Source organism: Mus musculus, chromosome 4 (assembly GCF_000001635.26).
Source record: "Mus musculus strain C57BL/6J chromosome 4, GRCm38.p6 C57BL/6J".
Lineage (NCBI taxonomy): Eukaryota > Metazoa > Chordata > Mammalia > Rodentia > Muridae > Mus > Mus musculus.
Genome location: NC_000070.6, coordinates 43723198 through 43749584, shown reverse-complemented (window position 1 = coordinate 43749584; position 26387 = coordinate 43723198). Strand labels below are relative to the sequence as shown.

The 26387-nt window shown below is 47.8% G+C and overlaps 2 protein-coding genes across 2 annotated transcripts; both read right to left on the bottom strand.

Annotated features, from left to right (window-relative positions):
• Positions 1 to 15050: 15050 nt before the first annotated feature.
• Positions 15051 to 19551, bottom strand: Spaar (small regulatory polypeptide of amino acid response). Its single transcript, NM_001348108.1, has 2 exons — positions 19421 to 19551; positions 15051 to 19005 (listed from the first exon to the last, which is right to left on the bottom strand). Exon 2 carries the CDS (start codon positions 18618 to 18620, stop codon positions 18393 to 18395), a length of 228 nt encoding a protein of 75 aa, NP_001335037.1. The 5' UTR covers positions 18621 to 19005; positions 19421 to 19551; the 3' UTR covers positions 15051 to 18392.
• A 1923-nt stretch (positions 19552 to 21474) lies between these two features.
• On the bottom strand, positions 21475 to 22387 carry Hrct1 (histidine rich carboxyl terminus 1). The gene has a single exon (NM_027511.1). The coding sequence runs from the start codon at positions 22221 to 22223 to the stop codon at positions 21894 to 21896; it is 330 nt and encodes a 109-aa protein (NP_081787.1). The 5' UTR covers positions 22224 to 22387; the 3' UTR covers positions 21475 to 21893.
• Positions 22388 to 26387: the final 4000 nt, after the last annotated feature.

Genomic DNA, 26387 nt, shown 5'->3' with positions numbered 1-26387 from the left:
TTTGAGGCTTCTGCCCTGAAAAGAGTGAGCCAACCTTTAGGATTCTCCGAAGCTCTTGGGGAAGGAGAGGAGCCTTGTCCTTCCTGCCTCTTCGTCCAAAACTAAGCACTTCTGTTGCAGACAAATATTCTCACAGCTGCGTCCAAAGACCAGCACTTCAGAAACATCAGTAACCCGCAGACTTGATTCTGCAAGGGATGGATTGCGGCCACCACTCCCAACCCCTTAGGGAACACCTGAGCCGTGCTTCCCCCCATCACAGTGGTGGCTTTGGCTAAAATCCTGCTGCTACGGAGTTCAAACCTGTTTCATTTAAACCCCAAGTGGCAACCTGCTTTAAGCTGTCTTCACTTTTTATTTTAATTGTAAATACATTTCAGAATATTATTATTTTATGCTTCTGGGTGCTTTATTTTATGCATACATGATGATAACTGTGTATCATATCCACGCCTGGTGCCGACACATCACAGTCTCAAAAGCTGGAGTTACAGATGCTGTGAGACACCTGATGTGGATTCTAGAACCTTCCCGGATCCTGTACAAGAGCAGTAGATGCTCTGACCACGGAGCCACTTCTTCAGCACCATGTTTGAAGTCCCCCGCCTACCCATTTAAGGTTATACCCTCAAATACTGAAGGTATGCCCATAAAATTAAAGTTTTTTCTTTAACTTGTCTGAAAATTTATCAGAAAATAAAGTAACTTCCTCTTTATATATCTGGAACATTGTGATTTGGCTTTTTTCTTAGAGAAATCAATTCCAAGGCTGAGTGGCTAAGGGTTATTGTGGTCCTCCATAGGACCTGTAAGGTTGGTTACTTTGGGAAGTAACTTTTTGATAAACCAAATGTTAAAATGATTCTAGTTAGTTATTCTTAGTTTATATCTGTGAGCTTTTTGTCTCCTTAATGTCTGTGTACCACTTATGTGCCTGATGCTTACTCTCGGAGTCTGAAGAGGTGGGCCGAGCTTGAGTTTTAGACAGCTGCAAGCCTCCATGTGGGTTCTGAGAATCAAAGCCTGCCTGGAAAGGCAGCCATGGTCCTGGTTTCTGAGCTGTCCTCCATCCCATTAGTTGTATCATTAGCTGAAGAGTTCCACCTGGTGACCTTCTGAGACGTGAGTCTCAGACAGCGTGCCACCAGCACCTCTGGGCATACACCAAAGAAGTCACTCTGACCCCAAGTAAAACCCGGTAGTTTGCCAATATTTTCACCAGTTAGGAATTAAAGGAATTTAGTCATAGGACTTGAAAATAAATTGAAGTCTCTTTTTAGCCATATTTTGTTTTTAGTGGCGACCAAGATCTCATTCATCGCAAAGCCTTTTCCTAGGCATGAATGCCTGTGTTTGAGCCAGGAATCACAAGCGATTGACTATGACCCAGCACAGGGTGGGGTGGGATTCCTGGCACCTTTTTTTTTTTTTAAGTAAAGGAAAAAACAACTGAGCAGAAATTGTTACTTTCAAAAGCTTTTTGTGGGAATGGAGATGAAAGAGACTAGTTTTTAAAAATTCCCTTATTGCAAGAATTATAAACATGATTGTGTGATGCCAAGAAAAAAAAAAAAAAGAGTTCCAGGTCAATAGTCATGTGACTTAGATTTTACCTTTAGGGGGATTAACTAACAAGGCAGCTTTAGTTTGCTAACTTTTTAATCTAATGGGCTCTGGATTCAAATGTTTACTTTTGAATTCTAAATATTTGCTTTTGCTGAAGCTAAGCTGAATTGCCTGAGCATCGCAGCCCATACTGAAGACCAGTCTGGTTGGAGATCGACACAAAACCTACTGTGGACCTTTAAGCAAATGTATTATGAATCACTCCCTTTTAGTGGATAATTTTACCATTATATAGAATAAACTTGAAATTTTGAATTAAACGAAATCTTTTTTTAAACTAAAATTTTAAAGTTATCTTACAACGTAATGGGTTTCATTAGGCACACAAATCAAGTGACGTGAATGAATAAAAAGGCTGGCTATCTTATCTGAAAGAAACTCTGGGGCCAGAAATTCTCCGTTTGGCCTATGGAATCCCAAGCATTTAATTTAACAGGGCCTGCTGCGTCAAAGACGACCAGGCGCCTTAAGTTAACTTGATTTCCTGATAAATAATAAATCCTTAAAACACTGGGGATCCTGTGGTTTTCTGCTGCTCTAATTGAATAGAAAATATCAATGACAACAGTAGTAACAAGAGACCAAAGCTTTACCTTAGAGTGCCCCGAATCCCTGCTGAATGTTGATTTTTCCAACATTTCTCCCTTTATTTGAGAGATATTTTTATTCCCCTGAGCTCAAGCACATTGGATGGGGCAGGCAGAAGAGGGTGTCTTATCCCCTAGAGTTAAGGGGTTGCAGGTGGTTGTGAGCTGCAGGACCAGAGTGCAGGCAACTGAACTGGCTCTGGAAAAACCGCCAGGCTGAGCCATCTCTCCAGCCCCGCCCCTTACTTTGCCCGCGTCCTTGCACCTGTCTAAGGGCCCTCCATTATTTCTCATTTGTTTAAATTTTCTTTATGCTCTATTCACAAACCTTTCCTTTACAAGATCCAAATGCATTTAAGATTCGATCCTCTGACCCTTCTCAAAATAATAAGCTACTTTATGTTCCTGCTAGAGTAGCTCACAGAGCACTGAACTGAGAGTACAAATGAATCCCCCACCCCCACCCCCACCCCCACCCCCACCCCCACCCCCACCCTCGGCAAGGTCCCGGTCTGCGAATCCCTCCTCGGCAGCCCCAGCTCTTGCTTCCACAGATAAGCAAACTGCATGAGCAGACAGCGTGTCGAAGATTCATTCATATCCAGGAAGTTCTCCTATTCAGTTCAAATCCCACCTCTCTTGGTTTCGAACCAGGTCACTCTGGCACAACCAGATCTTTGCAAGCTTATAGTGGTCAGTTATGAATATAGGAAAATAAGAATGAAAACTTATGTAGAAAATTGGGCTCTCGCTTGAGAGTTGATTGTACTAAGAACTCATAATTAAATGTTTTAAGACGTGACAACACTGTTTTAGTTACACTTAAAATAATAACATCATTCTTAGAGCTATTCAAAATGTTTGTGGGTTGATAGAATTTCAGGAATTAACTTTGTAACTATGAGTGAGGTGCATGGGAGAATACACCAGATAACTGTGCTGCAAGTGGCCAAACAACAGGTTCATGTGAGTATATCAAACTCTGGGAGGTTTTAGTGCTTTTAGCGGGTTTTTTTGTTTTTTGTTTTTAGTTTTTTTCCCCCCTCTAACAAAACAAGACTTACAATCTCAGCCCTCAGGAGGCTGAGGCAGAAAAATCCCAAGTCTGCAGTCAGCCTGAGTTGCATAGTGAATTCCAGGCAACCTTGGACAATTTAGTGAGACCCTGTTCCAAAAAGCAGAAAAAAAAATAAAATAAAATCAATTTAAATATTAGGAGTTATTTAATACCTGGTGGTGGAAGCAGAGGCGGAGGCGGAGGCGGAGGCGGAGGCGGAGGCAGAGGCAGGCAGATCTCTGTGAGTTCAAGGGCACTCTGATCTACAGAGCGAGTTGCAGGACAGCCAGGGCCACACAAAGAAATCCTGTCTTGAAAACAAACAAAAGTTATTTTATATGTACAAGCACCTGGAGCATGACCGTTAAAAGAGAAAGATTTGGCACTTGCTACATCATGGATCAACCTTGAAGATGTTACATTGGATGAAATAAGCAAGTTGCAAAAGGAATGAGAGCGACCCTGCTTACAGGAGAGAAACCTAAGTGTTTAATTCAGAGACAGAAAGGAGCATGGTTGCCAAAAACTGTGAGGAGAATTACCTCTGAATCGGCTCAGAGTTTGCGTAGGATGGGCACGGTTATGGAGACGGTGGTGAAGGTTATGCGGTGTTGAAAATGTTCTGGGTACCACTGAACTCTCCACTTAAGTGGAAGGAGATGTGAGAGAAAGATGCCGCTCAGTGGGAGGTGGCCCAGCAGCTACAAAGGCCCGTGTTCAATCCCTGCTAACAGGGAGAAGCAGTTAAAATGACTAGTTGTTGTGTTGCACATGACTTACCACAGTTTGTAAAAGACGTAGGGATTACAGAGATGGTTCCGTGGTTAAAAAATACAAATAAAATAAGCCTCAAAAAAAAAAAAAAAAAAGTTTAGAGGGAAAATTTTTCCTGGTTTCTCCAAACTGCACAAGTGTGTAGCTCTCTAAATGTACACATAGTGGCCTCTAGTGGCCACTTGAGTAAACTACAGATCCTTAGAAGGTTGATTCAGAGCAGCCATGTCCTTTATTTCTCCATTATCAGTGGTTACTAGATTTCCATAATCCACCGCCACGATTAATTTTTAATGACAATTTGTATAATTTTTCCAATATGTAATGCAACAACGATACCACCTACGACATAACAGAATAAAGTGCATTCTGTGCTTGCCAAAAAGTGAGGGTCAGAAACCTGTGTCGAAAGACTCTATGTAGAGGGCTGGAGAGGTGGCTTGGTGGTGAAGAGCACCGACTGATCTTCCAAAGGATCCACGTTCAATCTCCATCACCTGCATGGCGGCTCACAACTGTGTGTAACCCTAGTTCCAGCAGATTCCATGCCCCTCCTCTGACCTCTGAGGGCATCAGGCACACACACATGCTACACAGACATACATGCCGGCAAAACATCCTTTGCAGCCCCCACACCACTCCCACATTCCTGCATCTGGATATTGCTAAGGTCTTTTACTGGTCACAGGCCATTACTAAGCTCACGATTATACCTGATACCCTACTAGTGGCCATTTAAAAATAAGAACTAGCAAAAGAAAGTGCTACAACATGCTTCTTTAAATAGCTAGAACTGAACCTGGGACCTTCGCACACTAGCCCAGTGCTCTAGCATTAAGCTTTTAACCCCGACCATCTTGGCTTTTTATTTGGGGGGGGGGGGATTCATGAAGTTGCTCCTGCTGACTCTATCTAGCTCACTCTGTAACTCCTGAAATCCTCATGCCTCTGTCTCCTGAACAGCTGGGATTACAGGCTGAGTCATAAAGGTGAGCTTCTAGCTGACCTTATCCAGAAATAATGCACTCAACAAACTGGAGTAAGTGTTCCGGGGCTGAGCAGAGGACTTGGACTTTGTAGATGGGGTTGGGGAGAGCTGATTTGGAAAGAACAGGCTTATAACCCTGGCCTTGTGGCCCGGTGGCTTCGAACTGCTTCAGCCCTAAGAATAAAGTTAACTTCGTAAGTTTATACACATAACACACACAAATCCTTTGAAAGCTATCAGGAAAAATGAGCAAACTTTTGAAAGCCACAAAACAGCCCTTCAATCAGTCATTTTGACAGGTGGCTCTGTTAAGCTTGTCAGTGGATCTGAGTTTTAACATGTGTGAACTTAGCCGGGCATGGTGGCACACTTGGGAGGCAGAGGCAGGCAGATTTCTGAGTTCGAGACCAGCCTGGTCTACAAAGTGAGTTCCAGAACAACCAGAGCTGTATACAGAGAAACCCTGTCTGGAAAAACAAATAAACAAACAAACAAAACATGTGTGAACTTTCCAATAATGATTGCTGCTGTTCATTCCCAAGAGTCTCAATAGTCACTATGGGACTACTTGGTAAAGTTATAGGTGAAGCAGAGAGAGAGGCTCGAGTCGGAAATTACTCTAAAATCTGAATAATGCGTAAGAGTAATATTGATTTCAGAGGCAAAATCTAGACGAGGGTGAGTGGACAAAAATGTTTGATCACTTAAAAAGAAAGCAAAAGCAGTGATATAGATCCACAAATCTATATCATCTGCTGTCGACCCTGGCAGCCTGAGTTCAGACCCCTGTGCCCATAGTAGAAGGGAGAGGCAACTCCTGAATGTTGTTCTCCAAACTCCACACATGCACACAGCGCATGCATACACACAGCACATGCACACATGAGCACATGTCCACACACGAATTAATCACACACACACACACACACACACACACATTGCAATTCTTTTTAAAGGAAACAAAAGCCAGGCATGATGTTGTCAGCATATAATCTCAGCACTCAAGAAGTCAAGTCAGGACGATCATGAATTCCAGGCCAGCCTGTGCTACATAGTGAATTCCAGGCCAGCACCAGCTTCAGGGTGAGCTCCTAGATTCAAAACAGACAGATAAACCAAGAATAACACCAGCAAGGACAACCTCCGGGAAGCAGGCTGCCCCTGATAGGATTGATGGCTAGTGTAAAGTTCCAGGCAAACTCTTAATACTTTATTTAGTCTGAGCTCTCTCCCTCAGTACACAGCACCCAGACCAAGACCACCAGATGGAGCAGTTGGAGCATTTGTGTTGTAAGGCTTACTTTTATTTTTAAAATGTTTTCTTTTAAATATTGTTTGTGAGATCTTTCTCCATTTTTAAGTAAATGTTTAAACCTGGCCTTTATTTTATGTAAATCCCCTCCACTGTTTTTGAGAAAGAGGCTAATAATTCCCAGGCTATCCTTGAACTTTTTTGTTTTTTTGGTTTTTTTTCCATTGTTGTTGTTATTGTTGTGTTATTTTTGAGACAGTCTCACTATGTAGCCAAGGCTGGCCTGGAACCCACAGAGATCCTCCTGCCTCTTTCTTTTGAGTGCTGAGATTAAAAGTGTGCATATAGGCTACCACCACACTTGGCCTGTTTTGTTTTTTGAGACAGGGTCTCACATAACTCTGAGCGTGAATTTCTGCTCCTCCTGCCTCCTTCCCAGGGTTTGGGATTGCCAGCTGCCACCCAAGCACCCGCCACACCCAACTCGCCCCCTCCCCCCTCCCAGCTCACAATCTGGAAACTTTCTCTGGAGCCACAGGCTTTGAACTTTTTTAAAGCAGCAGACCCTTTCCCAAAACAAAAAGCCACTGACTCGGAAATATGGGGGTGGGGGTGGGGTAGGAATTTTGCTTTTCTTTTTGTTTAGCTTTGAAACCTGTAAATTTTTTTCTTTAAGAAGAAAGACAGAAATGAGTCTCCATCTGAAAGAGATAGAAAATAGAAAATAAGCCATAATTCTGACCTCAACTTTCCACCAATTTGCAAATTGGTGCAAATATCTTGGGTGGGGTGAGGCGGCGTTTGGGAGTGTCTGCATCAGCTTCCTCCTCTACAAACTCTACAAACTGTTGCTAATACAATGAGAATCTAGGCTTGGGGGCAGGGCCAGGCGGGACGAAGAAAAATGGCAAGGGGCTTTGCACAAGTGGAAGCCCTGGAAAGCTGTCTCTTGCAAGACACCAACGTCCCTATTCCCCTCAGAGGCTTTACAGTCCTTCTGGGGAGAGACCAACCATACCAGAAGCAACCATGGTGCAGTAGAAGGCTCAGGGTGCCACAGGAAAGCAATGAACCCCTTGGGGCTTCTCTGGAGGAAAGTTTGGTCATTGGGGCAATGTCTTTGAAGAGTATATCAGAACGTTAGCCCCTTTTCTCATCTTTGTTCCCTAGCTTCCATGGAGAAAGCTGTTTCCTCTGCTACATTCTGCTGCCATCATACGACCAAAGCAAAAGGAACAAGTGACCATGGACTAAATAAACACTTCCTACTTTAAGTCACTGGTCTTGTGGATTTTGTCACAGCTGAGGAAAGCTAACTAAAGCACTTTGTAGGAATAGCCAGAATTGGTCAAAGCTGAGACTGGAGCGGGGCCTCCAGCAGCCCATCCTGGTTGCTGCCCTGGGATCAGCCGGCTGCCTGTGTCTACCTCTGCTAAGTACCAAGACTAAGAAGCAGATGAGTCTTACCTATGGGTTACATTGTAGCTGTTCTGTAAGGAGCCAGTACTGGGCTGTAAATAAAAAGACTATCTCTCATTGTGAGGGATACAGAGTGTCAGAAGGGGAATAGGGAGTATGAGAAAGGTCAAAGGTCATGGCCACAGAGCCGGGACAGTCAGCATTTAGTCTGGAAGTGCCATAAGACGTGCAGAAACGCCCATTTCCCTCTCAAAACTCGAGCCCTCTCTTGAAGTGCAGAGAGGATGTGGGGGACTCCATTTTTTACTAGGAAGATCCACCTCAACTCATATCCTAGAAAAGAACTTTGTCTATCTGTGCCCTGAGTATCCTTGCTGAGTGTAGCTCTGAGTGTCCCTTGGGCTGGGAGTCCCTTTGTAGAAACAGCAATGTTTATCTGCAATGATAATAGTCAGGTTTGCTTTTCACAACCTTGGTACTATGTTAAAAAAAAAAAAAAAAAAAGCGGGCCTGGTAGTGCACGCCTTTAATCCCAACACTCGGGAGGCAGAGGCAGGCAGATTTCTGAGTTCGAGGCCAGCCAGGTCTATACAGTGAGTTCCAGGATAGCCACGGCACAGAGAAACCCTGTCTCGAAAAACCAAAAAAAAAAAAAAAAAAAAAAGACTCAGCCAGGCACAGTGACACAGGCCTTTTATCCTAGCACTTAGGGGGCAAAAGCTAACTTATTTCTGTAAGTTCAAGGCCAGCCTGGTCTACATAGTGAGTTCCAGAACAAAAGGTACAAAAAGGTAAAAATAAGTCTCCTGCATCCAAACGGTCCCCATGAGGCTGTCTCATCCTTCCACGCTTTTATTCCAGTCATACAAATGCAAACATAATATGTAAATTAGTTTTAAAAATATTTAGTGTGAGTGTATGTGTGTGTTCTCCTGAGTGTATGTGTGTATCATGTGTGTGCAGGAGAACATGGCTGTCCCAGAACTGTAGTTCCATGGTTGTGAACTGCATGTGGGTGCTGGGAACTGTACTGGTGTCCTCTGCCAGAGGTTAAGAGCAGTAAGCACTCCTAACTGCTAAGCTGTCACTCCAGTTCCTAAATTAGGAGGTTTGGGGTTTTTATTATTATTATTATTATTATTATTATTATTATTTCATATGGAGGAGGGTTTTTCATTTTGATTTTTGAATCTCTTTTGTTGCAGTTTCTTGGCCTCTTGATTTATTTTTGAGATTGGCCCCAAATTCACCGGTGCAGTGGAGGAAATTGAAATTCTAATCTTCTGCCTCAAGAGTTGGGTTGATAGTCACATGCTCCTACCCCTGGCAGGCATGTGTTCCCACCCCTGGCTGCTGCTACTTTTCTGAAGCCATTCTGTAACTTGCTGTTACACCTATTTATGGCGGCCAGTGGCCAGTAGCCAAGCCAACACAAGTCTTCATTATTTCACTTTGTGGATGTACCATACTTTGCTCGTGTATTTTCCTACTGATGGACACTAGGATCTTTACAATATTTCACAATTAAAACAGCTTCTTGGCTTTATATGTTTTTATTCATGTGCCCTATTTCCATGAGATAAGGTCGGGTGCTTGGTGCCCAGGGCACCACCCTACCAGTACAGCTCCTGCCCTGCTCAGTGTAAATGCAACTACCCTCTCCTGTCCCCACCCCTCACCCCCCAAGCTCACAGCCCCCTTAGCTCTCAGACCTATGTCCATCAAAAACCACATCACCTGTCTCTTGGCTGCCAAGAGTGGGGCTAAAGGAGCTGATTCAAGGACCTGCTGGCTTGTGTTGCTGACTGAGTATAATAAAGTACTTAACAATAGAGAAATGTATGAATATATCACGGTGCATACCCAAGGTGGGTCACTAGGCGGTACTTTTCAATATCTGGAACTTTGCTCAGATGGTACATGCATATAATCTCAGCACTGGGAGGCTAGGACAGGAGAATTTCGGGGGGATATCAAGGCCAGCCTGAGCTACATCTCGAGACTCCATTTCAACTGACTAAGCAAATAACATAAAATTAATTTTAAAATGGACATCATTTTTATTAAAACATCTTTCATGAGAATAAAGGTCTATATTTGAAGCCATACAAATTAACAAATATTTTTGTTAGAGTTTGTCTTAGTTGGAGTTTTATTGCTGCAAAGAGACACCATGGCCAACTCTTATAAACTCTTATAAAGGAAACATTTAATTGAGGCTGGTTACAGTTTCAGAGGTTTAGTCCATTATCATCACGGTGGGGAGCACGGCAGCGTCTAGGCAGGCATGGTGCTGGAGACAGAGCTGAGAGTTCTACATCTTGATTGACAGGCAGCAGGAGATTAGGTTCCACACTGGGGGCAGCATAGGCATAGGAACCCTTAAAGCTTCCCCCAACAGTGACATAATTCCTCCAGCAAGGCCACACCTCCTAGTAGTGCCACTCCCTATGGACCAAGCATTCAAACACTGTAGGGGTCATTCCTACTCAAACCACCACAGAGTTCCCACCACTTGAGTCTATACCAGATGAGAGTAAAACATTTGTGAAGAGCATCCTCTATTTTTAATCTATGACTGCTTAAATAGTTCCTGGAAAATAATAAGCACTAAAAAAAAAAAAAAGTAACTTTAAGACTTAAAAACAAACAAAAACTTCAAACGGCAACAAAAAGAGGTGCGAGCAGGCTGCATTCCTGGCTGTACGTCCCAGGGGTAGTGTAAATACTTAGCTTCTAGAAACCACCACACAGGAGCTGGCATCCCCTTGCCTTCTCCTCACATCTCATTGCTGGCACCCAACTCTTCTGCCTCCCCCTTCCATACTAAAGAATATATTTGTATTGTACTGGATCCTCCCTCGTCATCCAAGATAATCATGTTATCGCAAGGTCGAATGATTAGCCTCTGTCATCAGTGCTCTGACTCCTCCTTTTGAGCAAACCATACACATGAGTTCTAGGAGTTAAAGCCATGAATGTCTTAGGAAAGCATTACTTACCAACTACAGATGCCAGGAGTCGGGAGGTGGGGTCAGAGGCCTCCCAGCAGCTTCTGAGTTCAGATACACAAACACACACACACACACACACACACACACACACACACACACACACGGAACAGCTCTTTGCAAGGAGGTGACTAACAAGTTGACGGACACTGACTAGGAAGCAGTCAGTGTTTATCTATGGCTACGATGCTAATGTGCCTAGATCTCAGAAGGACAGAGAACCTCTGAAACACCACAGCCCCCATTTCATAGGCAAAGCTTATGGTTGTCTTAGGGTTTTACTGCTATGAACAGACACCAAGACCAAGGCAACTCATAAGTACAACATTTAATTGGGGCTGGCTTTCAGAGGTTCCGTCTATTATCATCAAGGGAGGAACATGGCAGCATCCAGGCAGGCATGGCACTGAGAGTTCTACAAAAGGCCAACAGGAGAACACTGCTGTCTTCCAGGCAGCTAGGAAGAGGATCACAAAGCCCATCTTCACAGTGACACACTCCCTCCAACATGGCCACACCCCTCAATAATGCCACTCCCTGGGCCAAGCATATTCAAACCATCACAATGGGCATCTGGAAAGGCATGAGAAGATAGAAGTAAGTGGCCACAAGGAATGTCCTAGCTGTGGGCTCTGATACTTCCTCCACAACCAGGATATACACAGAAAGCTGCCTTGGCAGGTTTGTTTGCCTTACATACACAACTGGAGACCTGGAATTGGGTTAATGCCCTGTCTCAGAAGGCCTGGGGCCAGACAGGCACAGTTAAGCATCTCCCATAGGCCAATGGGTTCCAGAACGTTCCTTATACTCTCTGCAACCTTCCCAACCATACCTTCTCGGAGCTGGGTGTGGTGTCAGCCGTCCCAGGACTCAGGAGGCTGAAGCAAAGGATCAGGAGTTCAAGGTCCAGCCTGGGATACAGAACAAGACCCAGTCTCAAGAAGAAGGCTCACAGGTTTGAAGAGTCCAGTCCTCTGAGAACGGACAACACTGTTGCTCTGAGGCCTGTGGTGTCTCTAAGGTTTACATCATGGTGGAACAGAACCACTCACCTTACTGTCATGAGATAAAAGAGGAGATGAAGACAAGCCAGGGTCCCACTGTGTCCTTCAAAAACTGACCTACAGCTACCAAAGAGCCTCTTAAAGGTTCCACCATCTTCCAGTAGTGCCGCCCTGAGGAGCAAGTTCTGCCCATCTGGACCTCTGGGGGCTGCTTAAGATGAAGCACGCAGTCTCACTTGCCCAGACAATAGTTCACCAGGACCTAGAGTTCTCCTATAATCTGTTATGCAGCTGACCGTGTTCTATCAAAAGTCAAGTTTAACCACACAGCTGTGCAACCACTCTACTTTTTTGCTAAGATATAATGAGTTATGTGTGTGGCGAGGAGGGGGCGGGTGGGTAGTATGGAGTCTAAATTCACCTAGCTGTTAAAAGACTGGTTACTGTGGATTGTTATAGCCCTGCTGGGACGTGCCAGTCAGCTATTCCTGTTGGCATGTAGAGCACTTCTAACTGCAGCTGCGCTGTGTGGGGCATCAGGGTGGGAAAGCCTGCAGACCTCCACGTCTCCAACTGTGCCTGCCTTTTCAAGTGTCATGACCTCAGGAATGGGGACCTGGCAAGACACAATGACCCTTTTCTATTCCTTGGAACAGTGGTTTCCTCTAAGGAAGGTACTTTTCCGGAAAACATGTTATTTCAAGGCCTCTTGATTCCAGAATGTAGTGAGTCCCACAGAGACACCTCTGCCAGTTTTCAGAGCCAGGGACTGTGGAGAGAGGGCGCAGTGGGGGTGCCCTACCCCATGTCTCCCACAGCTCAGAGCTCAAGGATTTCCATTTTTCATCCTGCAGACAAACAAGATGGGATTCTCATCTCTGCACCCTAGCATGTTGTGGTAGAGGCCCAGCCAGTGAGGACTAGTGCAAACTGAAGTTTCTGGAGTGCCCAGACTCTGCCTGCACAGCTCGTTCATGCTGCCCCGTGATGAGGGCTGGAGGGGAAGTTAGACCTGTGGAAGCAAGATGCAGTTAGTCTATGCAGGAGTTTCTACACCCTATTGGACCTCTGTTCTTCCAGGGTCCCAGCCCTCACTGTAGGACGGCCTCCCCAAAGGATGCTCAGCTCAGAAGCTAAGCCACAGAAAGAGGTTGTCTCTGGCAAAGCCCCAATCTTCAGAATCTGTTGTGGAGCTAGGGGCGAATGTCAGTAAGTTTTACTGAGCCCAAGGAGCCAGATCTCCAGTTTCCTTTCCTCCTAAAGACGTGGACCAGATCCTACTGAGGCAGCACGGGCATTAGCTCCTGCACAATTGCTATTGGCCCAAAGCACTCACAAAGTGGCAGCTTAGCACCCCAGTCTGCTCGATGAAGATCATTGGGTTGCTGTGGGCACTGACAAGATGGTAATGTGGTGAGAGCAGGGTGCCCCCTGCAATGTGCGAATCCATGAAAACCCGCAGTAGCTACCAAGCAAGTAGAAAAGTGCTAGATTTGGAACCGGGAGGGTGGGTGCCACAGTGGCTTGGCCCCATATTGCCAGGCTGGCCTGAAGCAGCTGCTTCACGCTCTGCCACCAGCTAAACACTCCCTGTTTTGCTGGTATTTTGGTGCCATTCTCTTCTTGTACTGCTGCCTCCTCTCTTGGGGCTGGTGGACAGAGGACGGCCATTGGCAGTAAGGGGGTGGGGGTGGGCCTGTTTCTCTTCTTATACAACATGCAACACCAGGGAGAATGGTACACCACATCCCTCATACACCATGCAAATACCACACATATAAGACACACAACACAACACAACACCCACAGTGAAACCTCATATACATACCAAACATAGCAGACACACACACATACACACACTCATACCACACAAACTCAGAAACACACACACACACTCATACCACCTATACAAAATATATTCCACATTCACACACCCTGTGCACCCTGCATATCCCATCCCTCAGTACACGTATCATACACTATACATATACCACATGTGTTGGCAAAGTCTGTGTCAATTTGAGCCAAGCTAGAATCATATGAGAGGAGGGAGCCGCAACTGAGAAATTCCCTCCATAAGATTGGGCTGTGAGAGACACCGCGACAATGAGCACGTATGTGGTGGAAGAGAAAGAGAAGTAGTTTGTGCACCATGAAGAGAGGAGGAACTGGAGACTCCATTGTGGTGAGGCATAGCCTGATGTGAGAGGCCTTCACTTCCACTTGAGGCTATGTCTGGATCCATGGCCACAGCCCATGTTACCAACAAAAGCCATTTGTACATCCCTGGTGTGGGCTGCTGCCTGGGGCCATGCTGATGCCCAAGGGCTGCACAGAGCTTGCCCCACCCCTGGCCAGCTGCAGCACTGAGGGAAGCAGACCCCACCTCATCTGGGCATCACAGTAGAGCTGGCTCTGATGGCCTGAGTTCTGGCGAGCTGCTTCAAGGTCCTGAGTGCAGGACAGCAGGCCCTGTCCCTCACTGGCCTTGTGGTGGTGTGGACATAGGAGAAATGCCCTCCACATAGCCCCACCCCTCACCCCTGCCTGGGACAGTCTGGAAGAGAGCTGGCAAGCTGAGTAACTCAGCGAGCACCCAGGCCCAGACCCAGGGCTTTGAGTTGGCCTAAGCCAGCGTCAACCCCACCTATGATCTGCTGGAACACATGAAGGAGCAGGTCCTGCAGATCCAAAGCTAAAGGCTCTCTATGACACAGTACAACAACAAGTGTCTTAGTCAGGGTTTCTATTCCTGCACAAACATCATGACCAAGAAGCAAGTTGGGGAGGAAAGGGTTTATTCGGCTTACACTTCCATGCTGCTGCTGTTCATCACCAAGGAAGTCAGGACTGGAACTCAAGCAGGTCAGGAAGCAGGAGCTGATGCAGAGGCCATGGAGGGATGCTCTTTACTGGCTTGCTGCCCCTGGCTTGCTCAGCCTGCTCTCTTATAGAACCCGAGACTACCAGCCCAGAGATGGCACCACCCACAGGGGACCTCCCCCCTTGATCACTAACTGAGAAAATGCCTTACAGTTGGTTCCCCCTTGATCACTAATTGAGAAAATGCCTTACAGCTGGATCTCATGGAGGCATTTCCTCACCTGAAGCTCCTTTCTCTGTGATAACTCCAGCCTGTGTCAAGTTGACACACACAACTAGCCAGTACAACAAGATATCTGAGAGGGGTCCCAGTGAGGATCCAGTACTGACAGCGTAGCCTCGAAGCAGATCAGTGACTTATTGCAATAAATAAAGCAGTTTGGGCAAAAGGGTATATACTGTGTGACACAATGAAGCTTCCACAGTTAGATGTTTTTTTTTTTTTTCCTTTCATTTTTTCGGTGGGGGAGGTTGCAAGGGCAGAGGGCAGATACAGAGAGACAGGGGTATGAGTGGAACTGGAGCCCACTGTGTAAAGTTTTCAAAGAATCAATAAAAAGTTAAAAAAAAAAAAAAGAGTTGGGCTTCGGGCAAGCCTGTAGAACATTTTTTAAATTAGTGATGGATGTGGGAGGGCCCAGCCTGTTGTGAGTGGAGCCGTTTCTGGGCTGGTGGCCCTGGGTTCTATAAGGAAGCAGGCCGAGTAAGCCATGAAGAATAAGTCAGTAAGCAGCATTCCTCTGTGACCTTTGCATCAGCTGCTGTCCCCAGTCCCGGCCCTGTCTGAGTTCCTGTCTTGACTTCCTTTTATGATGTGGGGAGCATAAGCCAAACAAACCCTTTCCTGCCCAAGTTGCTTTGGTCATGGTGTTTTATCACAACAATAGGAACCCCAAGACACCACATATACTACACAGCATTGTACACATTACACATACCACGTATCATGAAACATATACATACTGCACATCAGACACATCCAACACACCATACACACACATGCACACACATCATAGCCTGCAAAGTGGCTGTCCACTGTTGTCACCAATGTCACTGTCAACCCTTATGTTGCAAAGTTCTCTCTACGCTCCTCTGACAACCCTCTGCTGTCTTTAACCAGTTACCCAGCCTCTCAGACTCCCCTGTCCCCATAGAGCTACCAGGTAAAATACAAGATGCCCTATAACACTTGATCTTACATAGATAATGAACGTTTTAGTGTGTGTTCCAACTATTTTATGAAATACATTCAAACTAGAAATTACTCATCACTTACTTGAAATCCCAGCTTATCTGGCGTTCTTATGTTTTTAGAGACTCTACTCCCCAGAGTCTCTAGTCTGTGTTCTCCCAGATCTGCTCCTGTTCTAACTATACCTCTCAGCCCTTTGCTAGATTGCCCCAGGGAGGACCACCTTCCGTTTTAGAAGTCCTACTCTTCTAGGCTGCATCTCCCTGCCCTCAGACCCACCTCCACAGTCCTGAGGGCCTGGGGCCCATACCCTGCCCTCAGTCAGACCCACCTTCCCACTGCATCAGCAGCAGGTAGCCATGTGCTCTTTTGTCCCTGGACCAAGGCCGCCTCGGTACTATATTTAGCATCCACTGCCTGGGAACATGATTCCCTTGGGAGATGACCAGTGTCCAGCCTCATCTCCTCCAGGCCAGGCCAAGCTGCTGTTCTCCCTGCTCCACAGGCTCTCTATACCAACACCTTCTTGGATCGTCTCATCGAAGACTCTTCTCTGCTTCCATTCCAGTTCAGGGGCCTCCTCCTCCTCCTCCTCCTCTCAAATCTCCCTGGGCTCCCAGCTCTCTCCCTATCCCCACCCCACTCCAACACCCAAAGCATGTCGCTTCTGTTCTGTCAGGTGTTCCCTGAGCGCTGGGACCAGGTCTGACTGACTCTCACCTTCTCTGAGCAGGAGCAGGTACACAGCAGAGCTCTGTCTATGCTCACCAAATGGAGGACAAGTGACCGAATAATGGAATGAATGAATACAGGGTAAGGGAAGGCATGGTTATGTGGGTGAGTGAGTAAATGGATAGATCATGGCATACTTAGGGTATCTATTGGTGTGACAAAAACACATGACCAAAAGCAACTTGGGAAGGATTCCGTGCATACACACACACACACACACACACACACACACACACACACACACCCTTGTGCTCTGGGGACTCACCCACCTTCAAGCAGTCTAGCTGATGCTGGGAAGAAGGTTCCGTTCAGTGTCTGTGGAGATGGCAAGATTCCTTTCAAGAAAGATCTTCAGAGCCTGCCCCAGAGCAGAGCTCTGCCTGAGGGGGAGACAAAGCCTGGCGATCCAGCCCTCAGGGGGAGCTGCAGTGAGGGCTCTACCTCGGTCTGGCTGCTACCCCTAGACAATGCTTCTTTCTCCCCACTCAGGTGCCCATCCCTACTGGCCTCAGACCCACACTGGCTCTCCCTGGAACCTGCTGTGAGTCCTTCACTGAGTCCCCAGGACTCCCTGCCCTCCCTGTGGCCTGTCTGTAAAAGCCTTAGTCAGGGACTCAGTGTCCAGACTGATAAGGACATGTTTCCAGAAGCTCCTGAGCCTCGACCTCCCCAGATTCACTCCACCCCCATCTAGCACTCTGACTTCCTTCCTGCACTTCTTCCCTGCCAACCCCACCCCCAAATCTCTCCAGACCCAAGCCTGTCTCTCTGGATCCTTCCTGTGGCAGCCACATGTCTGGGGACACTCTGACATCCCAGAGGACCCTGGTTCAGTCTCATCCCCCTCAACAGGCAGGTCCTGAGAGAGTTACCCATTCAAGGTCAGATTCAGACATACAAGCCACGAAGATAATTTTTCATCCTTCAGATCATAGTCTCTAAATACAAGATAGCATCTATTCCGTGAGCAGATTTTCTATTAATAAAAACAAATGTCCCTTTATTTGTGTTAAAATCAACAGCTCCACATGCGCTGAAATGTAACAACATTTTGACTTTTTTGGAATTATCTTTCAGTTCACGATTTTTCTATCATTCCTAAGTGACGCAAATCACTCACATTTGCTAAGAATAGACACAGTCTGTCGGACTATAGCAATAAAGCAAGTCTTGTTCAAAACGTGTTTTAAAGTCTTCTTGGTGGCCTTCCTGTTAATGAAACACCTTGTGCTCTCTGTGGCTCTCTTTTTCTCTCCTGCTTCCTTTTGTGGTTTTCCAGAGCAGATTTGGAAAGATCCATAAAAGGATATACGTCCTCAATTATAAAATAAGTCACTTGTTCCCAGAAAACAGCTCTTTGTTTTCAGAATTTCAGGGCTGATTTCAGGCAACAGGAGCAAGCCTGAGGGTTGGGCACGGTGCAGCATCCAAAAATACTAACAAACACTTAGTTCTTCAAATCGTCCGCTCGAGGGCTCTGGTTCCCTGGGTGGCAAATAGACTTCTGTCACAGCACCCCGCTGACAGGGTGCTAACTTCCGGTGAGGTTCCATAGCTGTCTGGAGCTACCCCACCATTAGGATACCACACAGCATCCTTCCACATCTCCTCAGACTCCTCAGCCCCATTGTGAGTAGAGCCTAGCTGATCGTTCAGCTCAGAGGTAACTCACACCTGGTCCTGACACCTCAGCTCCCCAGGGAGAGAGGGAAGAGCGAGCCAGAATGGAGGGAGGCAAGAAGTTTGTGAAACGTAGAAGGATACGGATGGAGAGCTGGGAGGAGTGAGACACCAGACACTGCTTATTGAAGGGGCAGATGGGTCTGACCCACTAGCAGAATAAATGTCGAGGGAATTGCCAACCTCACACAACAGTCCAGAAGTTCTGGGGCCGCGGCAGTGGCCGGGATTGGAGAGCCGGCCCCGTGAAGAGCGACGCCTCCTGGTGAAACGTGGCCACGGTGAAGCTACGTCTGGAGCTGCGCTCTGGGTCTTGGGTGTGTGAGTCATAGCTGAAGTAGCAGAGGATGCAGGTAATGGCCATGGTGATGACAAAAAGCACTGCCACCATCCCAATCACCGCGGTCTCCATGATTTCTGAGTGGCACTTGTCACACCGAACACGGTGGGTGGTCTCTGAGTCTTAGTGTCCCAACAGAAGCTGGGGCTGTTGGCCAGGACAAGCAAGCGGCTTCTCCTATGCCTCCTTCTAAGACTCGGCTCTGAGGCCTTGAACTGTGCCACCGTAGGCCACCAAATCCTTCTGCTGGAGTCAGATGATCTTCGGTCTAGTTTTAACCTCAGGTCAGACCTCCAAGAGCTGTGGTCGGCTCTACTGGCAGCTGCTAAGAAGCACTATCAGGAAAGCTGTAAGCAAATGAGTCCCTCGACATGGAAGGGGCAAGGGAAGGAGGAGCAGAGATGTTGCTAAGACGGAAGCCAGGCCCACGAGCAACGCCTCAGGACTTCAAGAGTTACTGATTAAAAAAAAAAAAATCTAGTGACTATACAAAATTCCTCTCGCCTAGCAGGACCCAGGAAGAGTCTGAATCCTCCCTGGGAAGGACCCAGGGTCAGCAATTGGCCTCTCTGCTGCCTTCCCAGGCTGTGCACCTAGGCTGGGAGGCAGGGGTGGAGAAAGATACCAGCAAGTGGAGGTGGAGTGGGGGGCGGGGCAGCGCACACAGGGGCTTGCAGGAAGGGAGATAGGAGAGTAAGAGTCGGCTGTACTTGACCTCATTTTCTGTGCAGGGTTGGGAAGTGTGGTGTATATTCGGAAGGACCTCCTCCAACCCCTTCATTGCATCACAGGGTTCTTTTGCATCATATGCCCCACCCCCATTTGCTGCCGACCGGGGCCCACTACTCACATGGGGTGCTGTGAAGGCTTACCTTGGACTCCAATAGTGCCATGTATCCTGACTGTATCTGGAGCTGGTGACCCCCTGTCTGGTGACCACCCCAGGTGGCCATGCTTCTCCCTCCCAAGCCTGCAGTGTTTTTGTTGGTGCTGCCTGGAATTTGGCTCGGGGATGCTAGAGCAGCTGTGAGTACTTCCTGAATCTCTTCCTCCAATTGTGATTGGGGGCCTATGACCCACAGCCACCACCTTCCCGGCTACAGCACTTAACCCGCCCCACACACTTGCGGACTCATTAACTGACCCTTGAGAGTATCAGGGAAGGGAGCCCGGCCCGAGCCCACTCACACCCAGTTCCTCTTGAGACTATCCCACATTGAGCGAGGAGTGTATTATCAGCCTGAAGAAATAGTACTTCTGGGTACTGAACATAGCCAGGCACTGTCTCTCTCATAAACATTGGTCCCACAGCCCTGTGCAGTAATAGGTCCTCAATTTTACAGGGACATACATGATGGTCTCAGAGCAGATATGCCTGACCAGATCTGCTTCTAGTGAGTCACAGGGATGGCACCCAATGGCAAAACAGCCGTTCCCTGTCTCCACCCCAACTCGCTCTTCCTGGGACCATACAATCGAGTGATTTCCCTGATTCTGCCGTTTGTCTGACCAGGACCCCCTGGCCCCCAGAAGAGAGAGAGAGAGAGAGAGAGAGAGAGAGAGAGAGAATGAGAGAGAGAGAATGAGAGAGAGAGCTGTGCCCAAGGTCATGCAGCCAGAAACTTTCCCAGTTTCTCCAAGGTCCAAGAGAACTTCAGTAGCAGTATGGGCAAACAGCCCACTCACAGGACAGGAGAGTAAACAATATACTGCCCTGTTCTACCACAGCCCCTCTTCTAAGATGCTCTGACAATCAGGGCTCATCCTCCACAAGGGTACTGTAGGGTAGCTCGTTGAATCCCCAACATCGCCTGGTGGGGTTGGGAGCTGGGCCCTAGAGACTGTTGCAACCTTTTATCTTGCTTCTCCTTTGCCTGTTCTTCTAGCGTGCTGGGGAGAACAGGCCAGCATTTTCAACAGGAATGCAGGAAGCTTGTCCGGCCCCGTTTCCTTTTCTGCCTAACCTCTTCCCTCTTTCCCATCTTTGGTGTATCTGTAAAATTCCCGTGAAGCTGCAGTGGGCAGGTCTGCAGCAATGCAGGTGGCTGTAGCTAGAGAGGGACAAGGGTGGAGGGCTGGACTGGGCTAAGCCCGGCAGTGAGGAAAGAGGGATGGGTGTGAAGGACTCCAGAGAGAGAGAGAGATCTGTCCATCAGACCTTTGGTCCACTTTCCCAGTGCAGAAACCCAGTGCAGCTGTCAGTGTGAATTTGCCTCTTCCCTTCCTCACTGGTCACCCCTCGCCTAGTCCTCGCACAGTCCCCTGGGAAACAGAAGGAAAGAGGACATTCTATTCCAGTGAGTCACTGACTTTCTGGCGTTTCCCTCTGCTGCTCTCTGCCCTGCTTCTCCCTGTTCTCAGGCTCAGGCTGGGACGATATTTCCTTCCCCTTCATGGACCCAACCTTTTATTCATAGTGTGTGTGGGTCCTTTGCATGCCTGTTGACTGTGGTAGGAGTCTCTACTATCCATTCCATTTTAAGGAAGGAAAAACTGAGGCTCAGGCCAGGCACATTCTCTTGAGGCCACCCGGCATGCCAAGCAGTTAACTGTTCCCTCCCTCTGGTCTTATCAGCTGCTACTGTGCATCTGCAGACAGGCTGGCTGGAGACTCAGAGTCTGCATAAGAATCCCTATTCAGTCCCCAAACAGACACTGAACCCAGGGTTGGTTCCTGCTCTGGACCAGGCTAGGAGGAGCACTCAGGCAGGGTGCTCCGAGAGCTAGAACCCAGGCTAGGGGTCTCAACTGTCCCTTCTCCAAAGCTCTGGGCCGTCCACACTGAATTCTTCCTCAGAGCTTAGGCGGGGACCACCTACTTCTCTCTGTTCCAGACCCCAGGCTCAGCTCCTTCCAGAAGAGTTCCCAGGGCCCTCATGACTCCCTCCCTCCCACTGTGCCACAGTCAAGAACCAGTTCACACAAAAAGCTTCCTGGTGGCTTTTATTTCTTACAGCCAAGCAGCAGTGAATGCCCGTACCACAGTCTGCCCCTGGAAGCTCATCACAGGGCCTCCCCAATCAGAAGAACTCTCCATCTCCACCTGGGCTCTGGTTCTGCCAGATACCCTTGTTACTTCCAGGGTCACCAGGAGTTGCAGTCACAAGGTAGGAAACTCAGCCAGCCCTGCTCGAAGCTCAAGCCCCACATTGTGTAGAGGGCCACCCAGGTGGGTCTCTGTTGCACATAGGGAGAAGGGCTCATATGCAAATGAAACCCAAGCAGGACCAGGGTCCCAGTACCCCCCTTCATCCCAGAGGCACATCCTTTTCCGTGGCAGCATCAGGATCCACTCATGTTGCTGCTGGATGGAGGGCAGAGCCAGGTAGATGCTATCTATTGGCCTCAGCGGCGGGCTCCATGAGCATGGTGGTGGCGGTGGTGGTGCTTGTGGTGGTGGAGACGATGGGGAGAATGGTGATGGTGGTGGTGAACGCCCACACTGGTCACCCCGGTCACATGGTGATGGTGGTGATGGTGAACAAGTCTTGGGAGACGCAGGCGCCGGCCATGGAAGAGTCGAGGCCGGGCTTGTCGGACTCGGTTTCTCTCCACGTCATGCTCCTGTGATCTGTGGAAAAGGCAGAGGGCCATCAGCCACAGCAACATCAAAAACGCCAGTGCTGTGCCCGTGATCCAGCACACAAGGGTCGTGTTCCCCAGAAGGCCTAACATCTGGAAGCCAGAGGATCTCTGCACTTCACTCAGTGGCTCCCTTCAGCAGCCTCTGCTCAGCCCTCACAGTCACTGAACTCAAGGGTGTCTCGGCTCCTGCAGACTGGAGAACAGCCAGGGAATGTGGGAGAGGTCTGTTTGGACAGGCTTCTCAACAGCCAGAGGCTGTTTGGAGTAGGAAGGGGGAGGCCGTGAAGGAAGAGTGGGTGGAGACCAAGGAGCTGTGGGACTGGCTTGCTTAAGGGGAGGGCCTGAATCAGGGATATGAGGTCAATATTCCATCTATTCCTGCCTCCTGGCAGAAGGAGGGCCCTCCTCTGGGCTTCAGCTTTTCTCCTAGGAACCACTGTATGGAGATTAAAAGTGTAGGCTTAGGATGCACACGATTCCCTAGCTCCGCGACTATCTGTAGCCTGCAACATCCTCTGCTGCTGAGGATCAGTGAGTTAGCCCAAGTCCTGTGAATGTCAGTCAGGGATGGGTGGAGCCTGATGAGGGCCACAAGCCGTTCATCATCCAGGGATGCTTCTCCTGTTGGGTATAGGAAGCCAGAAGGCTTGTCAACTTTGGGTTAACAGGAAGCAGAAAGGAAGCCACTTGAGGTCACACAGGTCAGCCCCTTATCTCCCCGGTCAACAATGTCAGTGGATGGCAGTCCCGTTGCCCTATCATCTGCCCTGTCACAAAGCTCGGGTCATTCCTACCTGCCTGGGAACTTGTTTGGTGACCAGAATGTGCACAGTCTTCCATTCTCTCGTTACTGGTTCTAAATCCTCTGGCCCCCTAGTCACCAAGGATGAGGCTGGGATTCAGGGTGTCCCCAGCATCTCTGTTGTACGCAAGCGGACTGGGCTCCCCAAAGCCCAAGCTCTGTGGCCAGGGTCCTCAGGGGTCCTTCAACCCATTCCTCAAAGCTCCTTCTGGAGAGTGCTCAGCCCCCAAACCTCAGACTGGCTCCAGCTCTGCAGTAGCTCCACTCTGTAAAGTTGGTCAAGGCCCTTCCTCGAGCCCACCGTGTCCTCTCTGGAGATCCCACAGCAGAAGCAAACTCCAGGGACACTCCCCTGCTCTAATCCCAGTCACAGCTGCTTTCTCTGACATCTTTACTGAAAAGCTGCCACAGCAGCTCAAAGGGTTGTACATCACCTTTGGCCAAGCTGGTTTCGAGGGAGGCTAGTCTCCAGAGGCTTCCTGGCCCTCTGGAGAAGTCACTTGAACTTTTAATGAGGCTTGTATAGAGAACTCCTCCTGCAGACTCCTGGGGCTTTGGAGCCAGCTGCCTTCCCTAGAGGCACATTGAAGAAAAAGTCCTATGGGAGCTGGTGGAGAGGGGAGGAGGGAGAAGGGAGGAGGGAGAGGAAAGGGGCATGAAGAAGGGAGCATTAAATGGATAACTTTACAGGAGTTTTCCAAGGAGATGCCCACCCCACACAACCTGGAGACTACCCTGCAATGTGCAGATCTGAAGACTTTCAGTCATTCCTAAGGGTCCCTGGACTCACCCCGCATTAGGGAAACTGAGGCCAAAGAAGGGAAGCAACTTGTCTGAGTCTCTCACCTTTGTGGGTTAGTGTATACCACAAGCAATCTCCAGACTTTTGGTTGGGGTGAGAAGAGCTGTCCAGGGCTAAGGATGCTACCTGCTGTGGGGCCTTCCAGAGACAGTAGAAGATGATGCACAAAGGGGGTGGGGGGGGGCGAGCTTGAGGGCCAGAGATGAAGAGACACCCATCTACACTCAATACACGCTTATTTTATGAGATGCCTATTTTCTCCCCATTTGGATAAAATATAGGACCTTGAAGTGGCCATCGTATTAGCAGCTTCGGAAACTTAGAGGTGACAGGCTGCCATCTCCAGACCTTCAGAAGTAACTACTTAAGTCCCCTGCGGGAAACTGTCCTCCTACTTTTAATCCTGTGACTGCTTCCCTGATCATTTTGAATGGCCTGACTGGACACAGGTTCTGTTAGATTGATGACCTGAGAGGGACTGGCTCTGATGAAGTAGGGCCACCCTCAGGAAAGCTATCCTGTGGCCCTGTCATTGAATAGCCCCCTTCCGTTGAGTCTTTATTCTGCAGCCTTCTTAGTCAGGCCTGTCAGACCACCAGCTGATGGGCAAGCCCTTGAAAAGTCTTCCTATCTCACTTCAATCCTGTGCTTTTCTGGATGCCTCACCTCAGCGAGTGTCTTTGTATGCACACAGACACATTTAAAGTAATGTCCCCTGTGGGGACTCATGAGCCTCATGTTTGTGTCCACGAGTATGTGCATGAATGCACATGCATGTACACACACACACACAAACACATCCACATGTTCATACATTGTCCACACAAGGCTATGTGAGTGGTTTCTTGGTTGACCAGCAAAAACAACCACATTGTTTTCACTAATTGGTGGCACCACCTAGTGGTGGCAGTCAAAAATCACTTTTGTATCCTGACCCATCAAAAATGTCTATTATCCTGACTTTGGTTTGTAGCCCATATTTAACAGCCACACACTTAACTAACACATCATTCCAAATTATCAATAATATGGCCAAAGAATTAAAAATGGGAAAATACCATTCCAGGACACAAAGGCAGGACCAATGAGGTCTTAATAGCACCACAACAATAATAATGGGTTTTAAAGTGACAAGGTCAACAAAGACTAAAGTGTGGACACTTTGCCCCTTCTTAGAATAGGAAACAAAACACCCATGGAAGGAGTTACAGAGACAAAATTTGGAAATGTGACGAAAGGATAGACCATCTAGTGATTGCCATATCCAGAGATCCATCCCATGATCAGCTTCCAAATGCTGACACCATTGCATACACTAGCAAGATTTTGCTGAAAGGACCCTGATATAGCTGTCTCTTATGAGACTATGCCGGGGCCTAGCAAACACAGAAGTGGATGCTCACAGTCAGCTATTGAATGGACCACAGGGCCCCCAATGGAGGAACTAGAGAAAGCACCCAAGGAACTAAAGGGAACTGCAACCCTATAGATGGAACAACATTATGAACTAACCAGTACCCCGGAGCTCTTGTCTCTAGCTGCATATGTATCAAAAGATGGCCTAATAGGCCATCACTTGAAAGAGAGATCCATTGGACTTGCAAACTTTATATGCCCCAGTACAGGGGAACGCCAGGGCCAAAAAGGGGGAGTGGGTGGGTAGGGGAGTGGGGGTGGGTGAGTATGGGGGACTTTTGGTATAGCATTGGAAATGTAAATGAGCTAAATACCTAATAAAAAATGGAAAAAAAATTTTAAAAAAGTGACAAGGTCAAACCACCATAGGGGAAAAAAATGACCATTTCATTTAAAAACTAAACACAGTCTGGCAAACAATCCGACAATTTACCTAAATGAGCTGAAATGTGCCCGCCCCAAGCCCTGCATCTTACACGCTGTCAGCCTCCCATCAGTGAGCACACAAGGGAAGCGTAGCCAGGAGAGAGTGCATTGCTGTTCAGGGTTAAAAAGAAATGAGCTGTCAACTCATGAGCTGATAGATACAAAGGAGACATCTTGTGCTATTTAAAAGAAGCCAATATATGAAGACTCCACATCATGTGGACCCGAGTCTATGATACTGTGGAAAATGTGAAACCCCAGAGAAGACAGAACAAAAGATGAGTGTTGCCCGGGTCCTAGGGGACGGAAGGAAGAAAAGTGGGTCATTGTACTGGCTAGTTTTGTGTCAACTTGACACAGCTGGAGTTACCACAGAGAAAGGAGCTTCAGTTGAGGAAATGCCTCCATGAGATCCAGCTGTAAGGCATTTTCTCATTTAGTGATCAAGGGGGAAAGGCCCCTTGTGGGTGGGACCATCTCTGGGCTGGTAGTCTTGGTTTTATAAGAGAGCAGGCTGAGCAAGCCAGGAGAGGCAAGCCAGTAAAGAACATCCCTCCATGGCCTCTGCATCAGCTCCTGCTTCCTGACCTGCTTGAGTTCCAGTCCTGATTTCCTTTGATGATGAACAGCAGTATGGAAGTGTAAGCCGAATAAACCCTTTCCTCCCCAACTTGTTTCTTGGTCATGATGTTTGTGCAGGAATAGAAACCCTGACTAAGACAGTCATAGAAACCCTTAAGGTGGGGCATCTGCATTTAAGACGCTATGAAGGTGTACACGTGGCATAATATATTTGTTCAAATGTGTA